The sequence below is a fragment of the Muscardinus avellanarius genome, assembly GCF_963383645.1.
Source record: "Muscardinus avellanarius genome assembly, chromosome: 10".
Taxonomy (NCBI): domain Eukaryota; kingdom Metazoa; phylum Chordata; class Mammalia; order Rodentia; family Gliridae; genus Muscardinus; species Muscardinus avellanarius.
Window position 1 is genome coordinate 106139012 of NC_137796.1, and position 18010 is coordinate 106157021.

Below are 18010 nucleotides of genomic sequence, written 5' to 3' on the forward strand. Positions count from 1 at the left end.
AGAATAAAAGCCGGGCGTGGTGGCGCACGCTTGTAATCCCAGCATTTGGGAGGCCGAGACTGGAGGATCGCGATTCGCAGGCAGCCTCAGCTATTTAGTGAGGCTCTTTGCAACTCAGTGAGACCCTATTTCAAAATAAAGAATAGAAAATAGGGCTGGAGGTTTAGCCCTGGGTTCCATCCCCAGACCCGCAAAACAACAACAACAACAACAACAACAACAACAACAACAACATAAAATAAAGAATAAAAAATAGGACTGGGGGGGTGTAGCTCGGAGGTAGAATGCTCCTGGGTTCTATCCTCAGTACTGCTAAATAAATAAATAATAAATAAATAAGATAAATAAAATACTCAGCCTAGGGTGGTGGCACACGGCTGTAATGCCAGTATTTAGGAGGCTGAGACAGGAAGATTGCAGATTTGAGGCCAATGCAGAATGTTAGTGAGGCTTTCAGCAACTTTACAAGACACTATTTCAAAAGAAAAAAATAAAATAGAACTGGGGGTGTACCACAGAAAAAAATGAATAAATAAAAACAAAAATTAAAAACATTCCCATAGGCCAGGGCTGGCGGTGCACACCTGTAACACCAGGACTTGGGAGGCTGAGACAAGCAGGATCGCGGGTCTGAGGCCAGCCTCAGCACTGTAGCGAGACTCTTAGCAATCTAGTGAGACCTGTTTCTAAGCAAAAAAGTTAAAAAGAATGTGCTGGGGGTGTAGCTTGGAGATAGAATACCCCTGGGTTCAGTCCCCAGTACCACAAACAAAACAGCCCACCAAATACGGCAAAGACTTGGATGGTAACAAGTGTGATCCAGGGGATGGAGAAGCTGGACTCTTGTCCCAGCTGGAGAGAGAAAAATGGCGCCTTAGAAAGCAGCTTCCGATACTGTGAGCCAGACCTGGGTCCCGGCGACCCGCTCCTTTACCCAAGGGGAGTGAACACACACGTCCACACAAACACGTGTGTGCAGTGTGGACGGTGGCTCTGGTTTTCATTTGACCCAACTGGAAACGACCTCGTGTCCCCCCACAGAGGAGAGGGTCAAACAAACCGTGGCTCACGCACACAGTGGAATATTACTCAGCAAGGCCAAAGGGCTTTCCGCCAATACACACGGCCACCTGGAAGGGGCTCCGAGTGCGCAGTGGAAGAAGCTGGGGGCAAAGGGCGGTGGAGTATGTGGTTCCATTTATTTATTTATTTATTTATTTATTTATTTATTTATTTTGGTACTGGGGATGGAACCCAGAAGCACTCTACCTCCGAGCCGCACCCCCCCCGCCCTATTTTTTTAGTCTTTATTTTGAAGCAGAGTCTCACTGAGTAGCAGAGGGCCTCACTAAGTAGCTGAGGCTGGCCGCGAACCCGGATCCTCCTGTCTCAGCCTCCCGAATGCAGGGATTACAAGCGTGCGCCACCACGCCCGGCTGGAACACTTTTCTCGATCCACTCGTCCACCGGGGAACACTTGGGATGTTTCTACCTGACATCTACACACCGTGGGCAGGTGAGTGATGTTGCTCTGAACACACAGCTGTACACATGTGTCTGGAATTTTATTTCATTTTATATTTGGGGGCCAGGGATGGAACCCATGCGCATTCTACCTCTGACGCATACCCCCAGCCCTATTTTACTATTTATTTTGAGACAAGCTCTTGCTAAGTTGCCGAGGGTCTCACTAAGTTACTGAGGTGTGCCTTGAACCTGTGATCTTCCAGTCTCAGCCTCCCAAGTACCAAGATCATAGTTGTGCGCCACCACGCCCGGTATGTGTCTTGGAGTTTTACTGTGTACATGCTGACGCATTGGTTCAAACTCATAGAACTGTATACTTAGGTCTATTTTACTGAATGTAAATTGTACCTTAAATTTTTTTTTTAAAGAAATAAAAAAAGAAAAGAAAGCCACTCTGAGGCCACAGGGGTTCTGGAATTTCTAAATAGAATGAGGATCCAGTGGGGAGTTGGCCACTAACCAGAGAGCTCAGTGTGAGGAAAATTTCTGATAAAAAATGGCAGGAGCCTCTAGGCCAATCACTCTTCTTTTGTCTTTCTCCCGCTCCTCCCCCTCCTCTTCCTCCTCCTCGTCCTTTCTTTTTTTTTTGTGTGTGTGGTACTGGCAATTGAATCCAGGGGCATTTTATCCCCGAGCTACACCCCCAGTCCTATTTTATTTTAATTTTGAAACAGAGTCTCACTAGGTCGATGACAGTCTCACTACTTGCTGAAGCTGTCCTCGGAACCTGTGATCCTCCTGTCTCAGCCTCCTAAGTACTGGGATTATAAGTGTGTACCACCAGGCCCGGCTTCTATTTATTTTATTTTATTTATTTATTTATTTATTTATTTATACTGGGGATGGAACCTGGGGGCATTGTACCTCTGAGCTATACTCACAGCTCTATTTTTTTATTCTTTATTTGAAACAGGGTCTCACTAAGTTACAAAGCGCCTCACTAAGTAACCGAGGCTGGCTGAGAACCTACAAAACCTCCTTTCCTAGCCTCCCAAGTACTGGGATTACAAGCATGCGCCACCACGCCTGGCTATGCTGAGTATTTTAAATAATAGATCCATAGGTGAGCCCTATGGCTTATGCGGATCGGGGTTGTAAAAAGGATCCTACTCAACGCACGGTGGCATCTTGGATTGGACCCCGGAACAGCACACCGACGGACAGCACTGGGGGCTGGGGAGGCCGAGCCGGGGCAGTTGGCGTGGACCCACTGCACCGACTAAGCACCGCGGGGGTGGGTGACATGTTGAGTTTAGGGGGAGCTGGGGAGAGGCGGAGAGGAACTGTCTTTATGACTTAATGTCAGTAACTTTAAACTGATTCTAAAATAAGAACCTTTAGTTATTTTATTTTATTGTTTTGTGGTACTGGGGCTGGAACCCAGGGGCTTTTCTATCTCTGGGCTATACTCTCAGACCTATTTTATAATTTGTTTGGAAACAGGGTCTCACTAAGTTGCTGAGAGCCTCGCTAAGTAGCTGAGGCTGGCTTCGAACCTGCACGATCTCCTGTCTCAGTCACCCAAGTACTGGGATTACAAGTGTGCGCCACCACGTCCAGCTTACTGTTTACTTATTTTAAAAGGGGGTGGGAGTCAGCCGGGCACAGTGTCACACAGGCTTGTCATCCCAGCATTCGGGAGGCTGAGGCAGGAGGAGCGCGGTTCGCAGACAGCTTCAGCTACTTAGTGAGGCCCTTTGCAACTCAGTGCGATTCTGTTTCAAAATAAAGAATAAAATTAGGGCTGGGGGTGTGGAATGGTAGATTGCTTCTGGGTTCCATTCCCAGTATTGCAAAAAAGAAACCACACAAAAACTGGGGGTTGTAATGAGATTTGGGAACTTCTTGGGGTCTCTGTCTGTCTGTCTGTCTGTCTCTCTCTCTCTCTCTGACATAATCAATAAAATAAGGTCTGTGGAAATCCAAACAGTGGCCATGCCCCTTGGGGAGACTCAGGACAGGCACCCCTCGCATTCTCCTGGTGGCTTTGGAACTGGCCTGGGGTCACTAGAAAGCCGGGCAGATCCAGGCCTCCATTGCTTCCTCTGCTAGGAAGGTGTGTGTGGGGTAAATAGTGAGGGAAGTTAACTTCTTCTGTTTAAGAGATGGGGAGATTGAAGGCCAGAGAGGTCGAGCAACTTGTCTGGAGACCCAGGCAGAAGGGCGGGACCGAAGACAGAGGACCGAGGACCGCAATGTCATTCTGTCGGCCCAGGTGGCCTTTATGAGTTGTGACCCCGGGTGCAAGTTTGCTCAGCGCAACCAGAGACCTTGGCTTGCTGGAGGGGGATTGTAAGGGCTTAAAGGAACATTCCCTTCTGGCTCTGAGCTGTTTATGGGGCTCCTCGGAAATCAGGCTCCTTGCAAGGATAGTGGGGGGGGGGCAAACCCCTGCCGTCCATTGCAGAGAAGGCGGCTCCCGGGGGGACAGGCGGTGCTGGCAGCTTGACTGCCTATCTGGGCCCCAGAACGATGTGGGGGTGGTGTTCCCGCTCAACAAAGCGTGGCATTAAGAACTGAAGGTATCTGGGACATCGGGTGGCAGAATCGAATGAGGACAGATGTCTAGAAGCCTCGCCATCAGCCCAGCGGGCTCAGAGTGGGGTGCCAGGAGGAGCCTGAGCTGTAGTTTAAGTGGCTGTGCAACCTTGAACAGGCGGCTTAACCTCTCAGAGCCGCGGGGTCTTCAACGGCCACATGGGGAGCACCCTTGGCCGGGTGCTTACGAGGAGCTGTGAACGCAGGACCTAGTTCATCTTTGCACATTAGCTCGGCAGGTGGAAAGGTCCAGAAGTCACAGGCTGGCACTTATCAGACCTGGCCAGGTCCCCATGCTGCGTCCATCCCTGGTGCAGGGAGGTCAGCTGGCAGCTGTCATCCATGGCGCGTGACCACAAGGGGTCACCTCACACATGCACACATTCAATGGCCAATAAGCCCTGCACAGCTTGTGGGGAATTTCCTCAGATAGTCCTGGTGATGACAAAAAAAAGACAAAAAAAAAGGAACCGGAGAGCCAGGCGTGGTGGCGCACGCTTGTAATCCCAGTACTTGGGAGGCTGAGAAAGGAGGATCATAGGTTTGTGGCCAGCCTCAGCTACTTAATGAGGCCCTCTGCAACTTAGTGAGACTCTTTTTTTTTTTTTTTTTTTTTTTGGTGGTACTAGGGTTCCTGGAAGCCCTTCTACTTCTGGGCTACACTCTCAGACCTATTTTTACATTTTTATTTGGAAACAGGGTCTCCTAAGCCAGCGCGGCTGGCTTTGAACCTGTGCGATCCTCCTGTCTCCACCTCCCAAGCGCGGGGATTACAAGCGTGCGCCACCACGCCCGGCTAGTGAGACTCTTTTTCCAAATAAAAAATAAAAAAGGAATGGAAGCTGGGAACTGGGACCCAGATATTAGGTCCAGGGGACTTGGTTTCCTTTTGGGGGTCATATGAAGTCATTATTTTGGTGCCGTTGGGGTACAAAAGGGTTGCGAATCTCTCTCTCAGACCTCCAATAACCTGGCAGGCAGAACACGTGGCCACCACCTGGGCGCATCTCTAGCCGAGAGTTGTCGGTCAGAGGCCCCCAGCTGAGGCCAGGGGTTCCTGCTGGAAATGTCACCTTTTAGCTGGCTGCGGCTTCTCTAGGACTGTGCTGGGGGCAGTTTTCATTAAGATTAAGCTTCAGCCCAGGTCCTCTGCAGAGCAACTCAGATAACTGTGAGACCGATGGATGTCACCTGCCACACTTGGGCTCCCGAGCACTGCACCTGCACCCAGAGGGTATTCAGTCAATTACCGCTGGGGAATAATGGCGGGCCTCAAGCTTGGCTTTGCGCTGGAGGCAGAGAAGTTCCAGTCATATCCGGAAAGAGTCCTGCACATGCCTAGCACAGCCTGGAGGAGGCGAGGCTAGGATGAGATTGTTGAAGAAAGGATGCTGGGAAAAGCCGGAGAGGTCAAGGGTAGGACCAGTCCTAGCCGGGGTGAGAGATGAGGGCCACGGGAGGCTCCTGACAGGGACGGAGCAGCGCTGGTCAGCATCCCTGGGCCTCGACAGACGTCACTTGTTGTTGGGAAGATTCTGCCTCTGCAGGCGGCTGACATTGCAAATGTGTTTGACATGTTTTTGGACATGATTTTTTTTTTTTTTTTTTCAGCACCAACTGCTGAGGCATCTGGGATTCGGGAGATGTTTTGCAACAAAGCCTGGCTCCAAACATAAACACATCCGCAGAGCCTCTGGCGGCGAACGGCTCATCACTTTCTGGAGGCCCCTGCGCCCATCAGCTAACGTCTGCAAGGGTATCCCCAGGCCCCTCCCAGGCAGGGCTCACCCATTTATAAGAGGAACAGGGTTGATTGTCTTCTGACAATCAACCTTCCACTCTGTCGGTGACCAGGGAGGACCATTTTCAGGCTGGGAACTGTTTCTGCTCAGTTTCAGCCAGCCAGGATGTGGGGCCGTCAGAACGGCCTCACACCTCTGGTGGGAGTGGAAATGGGGACGATCCCCTTGGAAAACTGGCAGGCTTTGCTGAAGCTTGACTCTGGGACGCGTCCAGGCCAGTGGTTCCCTCCCTAGCTCAGGGTCTCGGGGAGACGCATGCCGTGATGTCATCGTTCACAGCAGAGGCCCAAACCGGAAACCACCCAGGCGCCCATCAGCAGTGGGGTGGATGAGTTGCACATTTCCTCCGGAGGCCATCAAGCCACGGGAGTGGATGGTCCGTGGCCACACGGGGCCTCAGTGATGAATCACACAGGTCGGGCTTTTGAAATAAGGCTGACAAGATAGAGCACACGCTGATTCCACCCAGTCGGCACCAGAGAACAGGAGAGACGCACCCAGCCGACCAGAGGGAAGGGAAGAGGTCTGCCTGATCTCGGGGTGTAGGGAGATAGTAACTGGGCAGGACGTGGTTAAGTCCTGGTTACAATTCACACATTCTCAAAGAGGGTGAAAAATACAATAGTCTGTTACCAAGCATAGACAGCACTACGGTGCATATTCACGATTACGCCCCTAGAAGATGTGCCACCCGCAGGTTACCCCTGGGACACGGCAGATGTCATAAAGACGAGGGTTAGGATGGGACGGGACGGGTCAGGACGAAGCCTATGCTGGATTCCCGGGGGCCCAGCACAACCACACCAGCCCTTAATCGCAGAAGTAGAAGCGGTGCACACGGGAGGCGGCAGGGCTGCCGCTGGTGAGAAGATGGAGGGGCCCTGCGGAGGCTGGGGAATGAAACCAACCTGCCAGTGACGCTGGGAGCCCCCGGCTGGCCCCGTGGCTGCAGCTTCGGGAGCTGTAAGCGGAGCAGCAGCCGGGCCCCCAGACTCCTGCCCGGGAACCGTGAAACAGTGCACGGGTGATATATTAAACTAATGAAGTTTGCAGTCGTCTGTCATGGTGGCAACAGACACCGATATATGGTGGCGTTGGTATTTTACGATAGGGAAGACAAGAAAACAACGTCTGAAGAGGCTTCTTAAAGGGTAACAATGCAAAGTCAGCTCTGAGCGGCGGTCAGGAGGGCGGCATGGCTGCGTGCGGGCTGCGCTCAAGGATGATGGAGCAGAAGCCTTCTGCTCTCTTAGGTGGCCGTGCCCGCTAGGGGACCCTTTTCTGCAGACCGTTTAGGTCATGGCAATCGAGGGAGAGTTATTGGCATCTAATGGGGGGACCAGGCATTCTGGGGTGCACCCTACACTGGGCAGAACGGCCTCACGGCACTGAATGGCCCAGCTCCGAGTGCCCACGGTGCCAAGGTGGGCACTAGATGTCAGCTGTAGGTGGCGTCTAGAAGCCAGGCATCATTGGGCCCCATTGATTGACCAAATCCCTCCCTGCTGTCCCTGCTCGGCTCCCTGTGGTCTCTTTTTCCGCAGCACGCCCCCACCCTCCCTCTTGCTCTCTTGTCCCTGCTGGGATCACTGCTCCTGCGGCTTGTCACCTGGGAGCATCCTTACTGCCTCTAGATGTCAGCTCCCTTCCCTGGGGAGTTCCTGACCTCTGACCCTCTATCCCCAAATAGCTCAGCTTCTGTGGCTTATTTCCAGCACACCCACTCACTGTGTGACCTTGGGCAAACACTCAGCCTCTCCGTGCCTCAGTTTCTTCATCTGTAAAATGGGGATTACAACAGTACCCGCTCCACTGACTGTCAATATTATGGCTGTAAAGAGCCCGCCACGGCTGGGAGTAGTGACGCACGCCTGTAACACGAGTACTTGGGAGACGGAGACAGGAGGATTGCAGGTCCGTCTGAGGATAACCTTAGCATGTAGACTCTCAGCAACCTAGTGAGACCCTGGTTTTTTTTTTTTTGTTTGTTTTTTTTTTGGTGGTACTGGGGTTCCTGGAAACCCTTCTACCTCCAGGCTACACTCCCAGACCTATTTTTATACTTTTTTAAAATTTGGAAACAGGGTCTCTTAAGCCAGTGTGGCTGGCTTTGAACCTGTGTGATCCTCCTGTCTCTGCCTCCCAAGCACGGGGATTACAAGCATGCACCACCACGCCTGGCTGAGTCCCTGTTTTATTTATTTTTTATTTTTTATTTTTTTTGGTGGTACTGGGGTTCCTGGAAGCCCTTCTACCTCCGGGCTACACTCCCAGACCTACTTTTTACATTTTTGTTTGGAAACAGGGTCTCCTAAGCCAGCGCGCGTGGCTGGCTTCGAACCTGCGCGATCCTCCTGTCTCTGCCTCCCAAGCGCGGGGATTACAAGCGTGCGCCACCACGCCTGGCTGAGTCCCTGTTTTAAAATAAAATAATAAAAAGCACTGGAAGTGTACCTTGGAGATAGGATGTCCCTGGGTTCAGTGTCCAGTGCCACATTAAAAAAAAAGAGCTAAACACGGTGTTTGGTGCATATCACACGCTTCATACATATCAGCCACGATTACCGTGACTCTGCGTCTACACAGCGCTATCTGCCTCTCTCTGCTCCACTTCTGCACGCAGCTCCTCGACTGGCTCTGTGGGAACGGAGGGGCCGCGCCTCTGCTCTCCAAGTCATCCCAAGTGCCTAGCACACAGCACACTTCCGTGGAATGCTGAGTGGATGAATGTGAATGGATGCTGGATGGATGAAAATGAACTATTTCCAGAGGCGATTCCGTGGATGGCCACGCACACAGTTGGTGGCTACTCTGTGGAACAGGGAGACATACCACATTCTGAGGCTGCTGGAGGACTTTCACCAGGGCAGGATGGCTGTAACCTGGGGAGAGAAGGACACCGTTAGAGGTAGGCACCGTATGGGAGAGTTCCCCAAACCTCAGTCTCTCCTGGGGCCCTCCCTTCCCTCCCTGTAACTTTCTACAACACCCAAGGGTCTTTTATCTTTTGCAGATGAAAGTGTTTCTTGAGCCCTGACTCAGAATGTCTGAGCCTGGAAATCTCCAGCAATTTCCCGAGGAGATTCTGCTGCTCATTCAGGTCGGCGACACGCTGAACCCGAGAAACGCACGAAAAGGTGAACGCAAGGTCAAAGCCAAATTCAAGACCGGGGCTGGAAGTGCTTCAACAGGATGGCGCCAGGCACTGCAGGTGGGCCCCGACTTCCACCGCGGGCCTGCTGGCGGAGACGAGCTCAGTGAAGGTCCAGCACCGAGCCCTCCACGGAGCCGCAGTCTGACCAGCTGCCCGTCCCAGTTCCCAGGGCCCCAAGAGGCTAGGCAGGCTGGCAGTACGTTTCAGGACTTTGGGCCCACTGCTCTTCTGTGGCTTTATCCTATGAATGTGTCTAAAGACCTATAGCTGGGCGTGGTAGCGCGCACGTGTAATCCCAGCGCTTGGGAGGCTAAGACAGGAGGATCTCACAGGTTCAAAGCCAGCCTCAGCTACTTAGTGAGGCTCTCAGGAACTTAGTGAAATTCTATTTCCAAATAAAATATAAAATAGGTCTGGGAGTATAGCCTGGGGGTAGAAAGCCCCTGGGTTCCACCCCCAGTAACACACACACACACACACACACACACACACACACACACACACACACGACCTATGCATGGGCTCTTCCTTGTGACATTTGAGTACCTCAGGGCTTGAAAGGAACCTGACATCCATCAGGAGCAGATCAGGGAACTGAACCACAGTTCACCATAGGATGAATCCTTCTCCTCCTCCTCCTTCTCCTCCTCCTCCTTCTCCTCTTCCTCCACCTCCTCTTCCTCCTCCTCCTCCTCCTCCTCCTGTCCTCCTCCTCCTCCTCCTCCTCCTGTCCTCCTCCTCCTCCTCCTTCTCCTCCTCCTGTCCTCCTCCTCCTCCTCCTCCTCCTGTCCTCCTCCTCCTCCTCCTCCTCCTCCTGTCCTCCTCCTCCTCCTCCTTCTCCTTCTCCTGTCCTCCTCCTCCTTCTCCTCCTCCTCCTGTCCTCCTCCACCTCCTCCTCCTCCTCCTCCACCTCCTCCTCCTCTTCTTCTTCCTGTCCTCCTCCTCCTTCTTCTCCTCTTCTTCCTCCTCCTCTTCCTCCTCCTCCTCCTCCTCCTCCTTTTTCTTCTTTTTTTTGTGGTACTGGGGATGGAAAACAGGGGCATTCTATCTCCAAGCTAAACCCCCAGCCCTATTTTTTAGTCTTTATTTTGAAACAGGGTCTCACAGAGTTCCAAAGGGCCTCACTAAGTAGCTGAGGCTGTCCGTGATCCTCCTGTCTCAGCCTCTCAAATGCTGGAATTACAAGCGTGTGCTACCACGCCCAGCTCCTTTTTGTTTTTTTTTTTGAGACAGGGTCTCACTAAATTGTCCAGATTGGCATTTGACCAAAACCAGTGTGCTTTTATGATTGAAACAACACCACCACCCAAGAAACTAGCATCGGAAAGGTACTTTCTCAACCCGACGAAGGGCATCTTTGCAAAGCCCACACCTAACATCACGTGTGATGGCAAAAGATGAATGTGTCTCCTCCGATGCCAAGGACAAGACAAAGCACAAGATCCATGCACACGAATCACCTGTCTTCCTGTAAACTTGCTGGTGTCTCCATCTGGAACTTTCCAGCTTCCAGACCGTGAGAAATAAATGTTGTTTATAAGTCACCCAAGCTCAGGGATTTGGACCCAGGCACATATCTTGTATCATTTTCTTTGAACCAATTTCCTTCTTAATTGAAACACATTTACTTTGAAAAGAGACTCTCCATCACCATGGCTAGAGGCTGGAGGTGGTGGAACACTGCTGGCCTCACCTGCCCAGGGCTCTGAGCCTGGGGCTCCTTCTCCTCCCTAAGGGCTTAGCAGGTCTAGACAGGGATTCAAGACCCGTGGTCCCCTGGGGGAGACTTTCTTCCTCATAGAATAAAAAAGAGAGAAAGATTCTTGAAAAGTCCGGGGGTGGTTTCTCTCTGCCTGCTCTGAGGGGTGGTCTGGGGACACAGTCGACGTCCTCCTGTTCCTAGCTACCCCACGCAAGGCCTGCTGGGCCCAAGCCTGGCCGGGTCTCAGCCCTCAAGGCTGGAAGGCTGTCTGGGTTTTTCCAACTGTGTTTTGACCAAAGGTTTCTAAGCTCTGGCTCCTTATCACGCTGCTACTAGGGTGTTTATGACTTTCTGCCTCAGTAGATAAGCCGGTGCCAGGCAAATCTCATTAAGACACTGCAGGGGTTTGTCTTACTGGCTCCTAGAGAAGAGAGATTAAAGAAGAGCTAGGGAAGGCTTGCCCTGGGCTTTTGACACTGTCCTTCTCCCCTGCAGGGAGGGTGTCTGCAAGGCTGCTCCTTAGAAATGAGCTTAGGAGGCGGACTCCCTCTTGGGCAGACCCTGCGACTTCCTGAAGAAGCTTGGCCATGATGTAAACTAGAGGTGATGTTAAAGGACCTGTTATAGCCGGGCGCACGCTTGTAATCCCAGCATTCGGGAGGTGGAGACCGGAGGACAGTGGTTTGCGGATAGCCTCAGCTACTTAGTGAGGCCCTCTGCAACTCAGTGAGACCCGGTTTTAAAAATAAAAAGACTTAAAAAATAGAATTAGGGGCCAGGCGTGGTGGCTCCCGCTTGTAATCCCCGCGCTTCGGAGGCAGAGACAGGAGGATCGCGCAGGTTCGAAGCCAGCCGCGCGCGCTGGCTTAAGAGACCCTGTTTCCAAATAAAAATGTAAAAATAGGTCTGGGAGTGTAGCCCGGAGGTAGAAGGGCTTCCAGGAACCCCAGTACCACCAAAATAAAAAAAAAATAAAAAATAATAGAATTAGGGGTATAGCTCAGAGGTACAGTGCCCCTGGGTTTCATCCCCAGTACTGAAAAAAACAACAAAAACCTGTAATAGAGCCCGGCATGGAGGTGCATTTCTATAACCCCAGTACTTGAAAAGCTGAAATAGGAGGGTCGTAGGTTCAAGGCCAGCCTAATAAGAAACTTAGCAAGACCATCAGGAACTTAGTGAGATCTTGTTTCAAAATGAAAAATAAAAGGAAGCCAGAGAGAGGCACTGCTCAGAGGTAGAATGCTCCTGGGTTCAATCCCCAGTGGAAAGAAAGAGAAAAGACTCGTTATAGGATTGCTGCAGCACTGTAATGAAGAAGCCTGTGAGACATTTGGTAATATATCAGGCATACAGTAAAATCTCAGAGTATTAGCTTAAAAAATCATCTATGTCTACAGATATGGGGGAAAAGGTAGCCAGAGAGAAAACTTAGAACTTTAGAACTTTGTGTGCGTGTGTGTGTGTGTGTGTGTGTGTGTGTGTGTGTGTGCACATTACTGGGGATTGAGCCCAGGGGCATTCTATTGAGGAGGTAGAAAGGAGGCAGGCAGATAGGGAAGAGGCCTCGGTAGAAAAAAACTTAATTTCCTGAGGGGCGAGGAATACTAATTAACTTCCAAGGCTCCTAAAAGAGACCAGCTCTTCTAAGGTTCAGAGATAAGAAGGACCAAAGCTTCACAAAACCATCTGTTTACTAATCAACAAACCCAGGAGACATCATTGGAGCAAGTCTGACACCTGACTGAAAGGAGACCCCTCAAAGGACATGCAAATGACACTCCTACTGAAAGGAGACCCCTCAAAGGACATGCAAATACCCTATGCAGATTCTGAGAGCTGCTTCCCAAACTCCAAGCAACAGAGGACATACAGACATATATAAACCCCTAGCGCAGTCACCAGGACCAGGACGGTTACCCACTCTGGGAACCCCTCCCCGTTGAGCCTGTCTCCCTCTCTCTCTTGCAGGTCACGTTAGCTTTGAGAGAAGGTGGAGTGCAATTGAAGGCACTTGGCCCGGGATATACTCGCGTAGTGACCTGAAGGCAGCTACTGGACACCAGAGCCCTGATAACCCTTAGGGGTGTTCGGCCACTTTTACCTATTCCCTGTTGCTTCCAATAAACCTTTTACTCCCCTTCCTGTGGTCTGCGGGTGTCATTCTTCGCTCACCGCAGACAGGAACATGGTAAGGAAACGCTGAGTTTCTTCTCAAGAAACTCCCTTTCATCTTAAGGAAACGCTGTGTTTCTTCTCAAGAAACCTTGTTCCACTATCTCTGAGATACAAGCCCAGCCCTTTTATATTTTATTTTGAAACAGGGTCACACTAAGTTGCCCAGGCTGGCCTCAAACTTGCGATCCTCCCGTCTTAGCATTCCAAGTATTGAAATTATGGGAGTCCACCGCCATGCCTGGCTAAACTTCTAGTCTTTTAACAAACACTACAAGGCCTTATCCCCGCACCCGCAGCCATATACTGTTGCCCAGACTCAAACTGAGAGAGCCCTGGGGGCGGGTTTGAGACCCAGCTAGCTGATGGAGCTGGAGCCGGACCCAAGGAGCCTTTCTCTGTAACACCAAGGGAAGATGGGGGGTTTGTGAATCTTTTTATTTTATTTTATTTTGTGGTACTGGGGGTGGAACCCAGGGGCTTTTCTACCTCTGGGCTATACTCCCAGACTTATTTTATACTTTATCTGGAAACAAGGTCTCACTAAGTTGCTGAGAGCCTCACTAAGTAGCTGAGGCTGGCTTCGAACCTGCGAGATCCTTCTGTCTCAGCCTCCCAAGCTCGGGGATTACAAGCGTGTGCCACCACGTCCGGCTTTTTTATTTGCAGTACTGGAGATGGAACCCAGGGGCATTCTACCTCTGAGCCACACCCTCAGCCCTATTTTTTATTTTGAAACAGGGTCTCACTGAGTTGCAAAGGGCCTCACTAAGTAGCTGAGGCTGGCCGTGAACCACAATCTTCCAGTCTCAGCCTCCCGAAGGCTGGGATTGCAAGCGTGCGCCACCACGCCCGGCTGTTTGTGAATCTTTGAATCCATAATAAATGCCTTCAGAGGTGGCAGCGTTGCTGAGGGACAGACTTCCCCCAAAGGACTAGTCGCTGTCTGTTGTCACATTTTGCTGTAGTTGGTACCCGGGATTGAACCCAGGGACATTCTACCCTCAAGCTATACCTCTAGCCCCCTCTTAAATTTTTTTTTTTTTTTTTGAAACAGAGTCTTGCTAAATTGCTGAGTCTTGCTAAGTTGTGGAAGCTGTCCTTGAACCTACGATCTTCCTGTCTCAGCCTCCCAAGTACTGGGATTACAGTCATGCACCACCATGCCTGGTTCTGATCTCATTTTAAGGGGCTCTAGATGGGACTGAGGGAATGGGCTGGGGGAATTGCAGGAGGAGGGGATGCTAAGGCCAGGTCTCAGGGGAAAGGCCCCAGGCTGCTGAGTGGGTGGGGCAGGAAGCTGGGGGGGGGCAATGGATGGCCCCTCCCTATCTCTGCAGTGGACCAGCCAGCACCTACTGCAAAGGGATGGGCTTCATCAGACACAGCCACGGGCGGCTAGACACAGCCGGGAACCCATCAACTACGGCACATTAACCATCCCAGCTGCGACTAACAGCCACTGTGTTTCCAAATTAGCCCCGCCCACCCTGCTGTCGCTGCCACGCTCTGGGTGGCTGGGAGGAAGGCACCGCCGCCTCCCACGGAGGTCACACTGCCCAGGCAGGTCACTGTGTGTGCTGGCAGACAATAGCCGCAGCTGCCTCCTCCTCCTCTGGAAAGCTGCCCTCTGTGCACAGAATCCCCGTTGCCAGGAGATCACACGGCCCTCCCCTCTGGCAGCCGATGGCAGGTGACTGGCCGCCGCAGCCCCCGTGCCTCAGTCTAGGGCCGGCTCTGTGGTACAATTCAACCCCGCAGTGGGGCCAGGCTGTGGACGGGCTCCAGCTGAGACCTCTTCCTTCCCTGTTAGGTTCCCTACCCTGTGGTATTTCTCAGTGCTCTCGTGTAAGGGACTCTTTGCTCCAGAGTCCCCACCTCAACCTCTGCTTCCAGGAGACCCAACCTAACACACCTACTTATTGGACACCGCGGTCAGAGACTTGGGCTCAGACCCGAGCAGAGATTCCCCTGCAAGTTACTCAGCTTCCGGAAGCTCGTGTTCCTTGTCTGCAAAATGGGTGTATTAGACAAACTCACTTTGGAGGGTCTGGGGAGGAGGAAATGAGAGAAGACCTGTCACGGGCCTGATAACACTGGGAGGAGGGGACAGTCAAGGACGGACTTCCCGCTCTTACCTATGGGGACGGAGGAGATCTGAGAGTAAAGATCCAACATGCGGTTGCCATCCACATCTACCAGGTAGTTGCCTCGACTCTCTTCATAGTTGCAGAAGAAATGCACAGCCTCTGCGTTCTGGGGAAAGAGAAGACCGGCTCAGCTCACGGGGATGCCCAGGACGCTCAGGCGCTGGCCGTTACCTCGAATCAGTAGAACAACTGTGTCCTCCGTGTTGTGTAGACACGCAGGTCCTCCCTGTGGGTGCTGGCAGTGTTGTCTTTCTGGCTCTAAAGGTAACTACCTGGGTAGTTTGACTTACAATAGATTATTAAGCTGTGATTCTTGTATTTTGTTAATCTCTCTCTATCTGTGTTAAGTATCACAGCAGAAAAGGTTGAGAGCTAAATCCGAAGCAGATTCTGATAAGTTAAGATGCATATGGTAAGCCCAAGCCCAAGAGCACCCAGTTTCAAAGCAGCGGCTTTAGAAAACTAAAAACAAATAGGACTAAATAAGAATAAAAATGTTACACTAGAATGTTCACCTAATGTGTCCCTTTTCCTCCCCGCCCCCCAAAAAAAAGCAATAAAAGAAGGAGAGACATACGGAGAACAAATAGTAAAACGGCAGACACGAATGTGATCATATCAGTAACAACACTAACTGTAACTAGACTATAAATCCAATCAAAAGCCAGAGACTGTTAGACTAGATAAAAAGAACCAACTGTCCGCCACTTACGGGGTCATGTGTGAGATTCAAGACTATAAATATGTTGAAAGTAAAAGAATGGAAAAAAAGTATATGGCACACATAGCAACCACAACTTATACTAAGCATACAAAATAGAATTTAATACAAAAGCCGGGCGTGGTGGCGCACACTTGTAATCCCAGCACTCGGGAGGCTGAGACCGGAGGATCGCGGTTCGCGGACAGCCTCAGCTACTGGGTGAGGCCCTCTGCAACTCAGTGAGACCCGGTTTCAAAATAAAGAATACAAAATAGGGCAGGGGGTGTCGCTTAGAGGTCAAATGCCCTTGGGTTCCATCCCCTGACCCCTCCCCCAAAAGAATATAATACAGAAAAGCTACTAGAGAGAGACATTCTCTAGCAACAAAAGGTTAGTCCACTAAGATAACATAACAATTATAAATGTTTGCAACTAACAACAAAGTTATAAAACACATAAAGCAAAATGGACAGAATTGAAGGGAAAAATAGTTCTGTCACAATAGAATTCAATGACTTCACTTCCTAGCATTCAATAAAGTAGAGGACAACCAGGCAGAAAATGAGCAAGGGAATAGGAGATTTGACCAACACTCTAAATGCAAGTTTCTAACCCACATCTATAGAACACTCTACCCAACAACCCCGCAGATTACATGTTCTTCTCAAGTTTAAATGGAACAATTTCCAGAATGGACCACCTGGCAGGTCATGAAAAAAAATCCAATAAACTTAAAAGGATTGAAACCATACAAAATGTTTTCCAATTATTATGGGATGAAACTGGAAATCAACAACAGAAAGAAGTTTGGGAAATTCACAAAAAAATGTGGAAATTAAGCAATGCAGAGATAACCAATGGGCCAAAGAAGAAGAAATCACAATGGAAATTAGAAAGTCAACGACATTTTTGTTCATAGAGTCAACACAGAGTGGGCATCTGCCATTAGCCACATTGGAATAGACGCGATAGAAGGGACGGTCCCGGCTCACCTGAATGATGTTCAGCTGTTTCATTAACTCCTGAAGGCAAGAAGAACCACACCGTTACAACAACAACACACTTGTAAAACAGTTTAAAAATCCTTCACATTTTCACTGAGCCTTTTTTTCCTCTCATGCCAAATATTTATTTTGGGAGGTTTTGGGGATTGAACCCAGGGGCATTCTACCTTTGAGCTATACCCCCAGCACTATTTTATTTTATTTTTTAAATTTGAAACAGGCTCTCGTTAAGTTGTGGAGGACTTTGCTGAGTAGCTGAGGCTGGCCAAGAATCTGCGATCCCCCTGTCTCATGTTCCCCAATTCTGGAAGTGCAGGCAAGAAACACCACCATGTTCGGCTTTTGTCAAAATTTTAATAGTTTGTTACTTAGCAGGCAATATTATAAATATTTAAAAACCACTTAAGTAGTTGGCAGGAAATTATTTTATTACCCAGTTAAATTACAAGTACAATGGACAGACTAGAGATTCAGATACTTGGAAGATAAAATAAATATTTATCAAAAGATTTAAGCTGAAGGTGTTTAGTGTCCATAAAAAGGCATGGGTTTGTTTTCTACTTAAAAAAGGCTTTAATACCTCGCTAGGAATAGAAAATAAAATTAATTAAAAACATTACTGTGGACATCAAAGAATCATTCATAATTATAACCCAAACATCGCATAAATTGCAATTCTACATAGAAACTGGGACATTGCTTTGCTGGGTTGGTGGCACATGCCTATAATCTCAGCCACTTGGGCGGCTTAAGGCAGGAGGATTACAAGTTTGAGGCCAGTCTGGGCAACTTAATGAGACCCTGTTCACAATAAATATTTAAGCCAGGTGTGGTGCACACTTGTAATCACAGCATTCGGGAGGCTGAGACAGGAGGATCCAGGTAGGTGGACAGCTTTAGCTTCTTAGTGAGACCCTTTGCAACTCTGTGAGACCCTGTTTCAAAATAAAAAATAAAAAACATAGGGCTGGGAGTGTAGCTTGGAAGTAGAATGCCCCTGGGTTCCATCCCCAGTACCGCAAAAAAAATGTATATATATATATATATAATATATGTATAAAATATATATATATATATATGGCTGAGGATATATCTCAGTGGTAGAATGTGCCTGGGTTAAGACCTCAGTACTGTAAAAACAAATAAAACAACAAAAATTAATCATTTTGATATTTACAAAGATTTCGCTCCAAAAATAATTCAACATAAACTTTAGCAATTAATGTCATAAAATTATTTATTTCCATACAAAAAT

General features: G+C 49.7%; 1 protein-coding gene across 6 annotated transcripts in view; it reads right to left on the reverse strand.

The window, feature by feature from the left end:
- Positions 1-18010, reverse strand: part of ABAT (4-aminobutyrate aminotransferase) — a gene marked incomplete at both ends in the record, with an annotated part of 50668 nt that overhangs the window by 20404 nt on the left and 12254 nt on the right. For 5 of the 6 annotated variants that reach the window (XM_080702820.1, XM_080702819.1, XM_080702818.1 and 2 more), the window contains 3 exons: positions 8700-8749; positions 15037-15154; positions 16744-16773. In XM_080702820.1, coding sequence (XP_080558946.1) covers positions 8700-8749; positions 15037-15154; positions 16744-16773 — 198 coding nt within the window. The remainder of the gene's footprint in view (positions 1-8699; positions 8750-15036; positions 15155-16743; positions 16774-18010) is intronic. The other variant, XM_080702822.1, reaches the window with a different exon arrangement.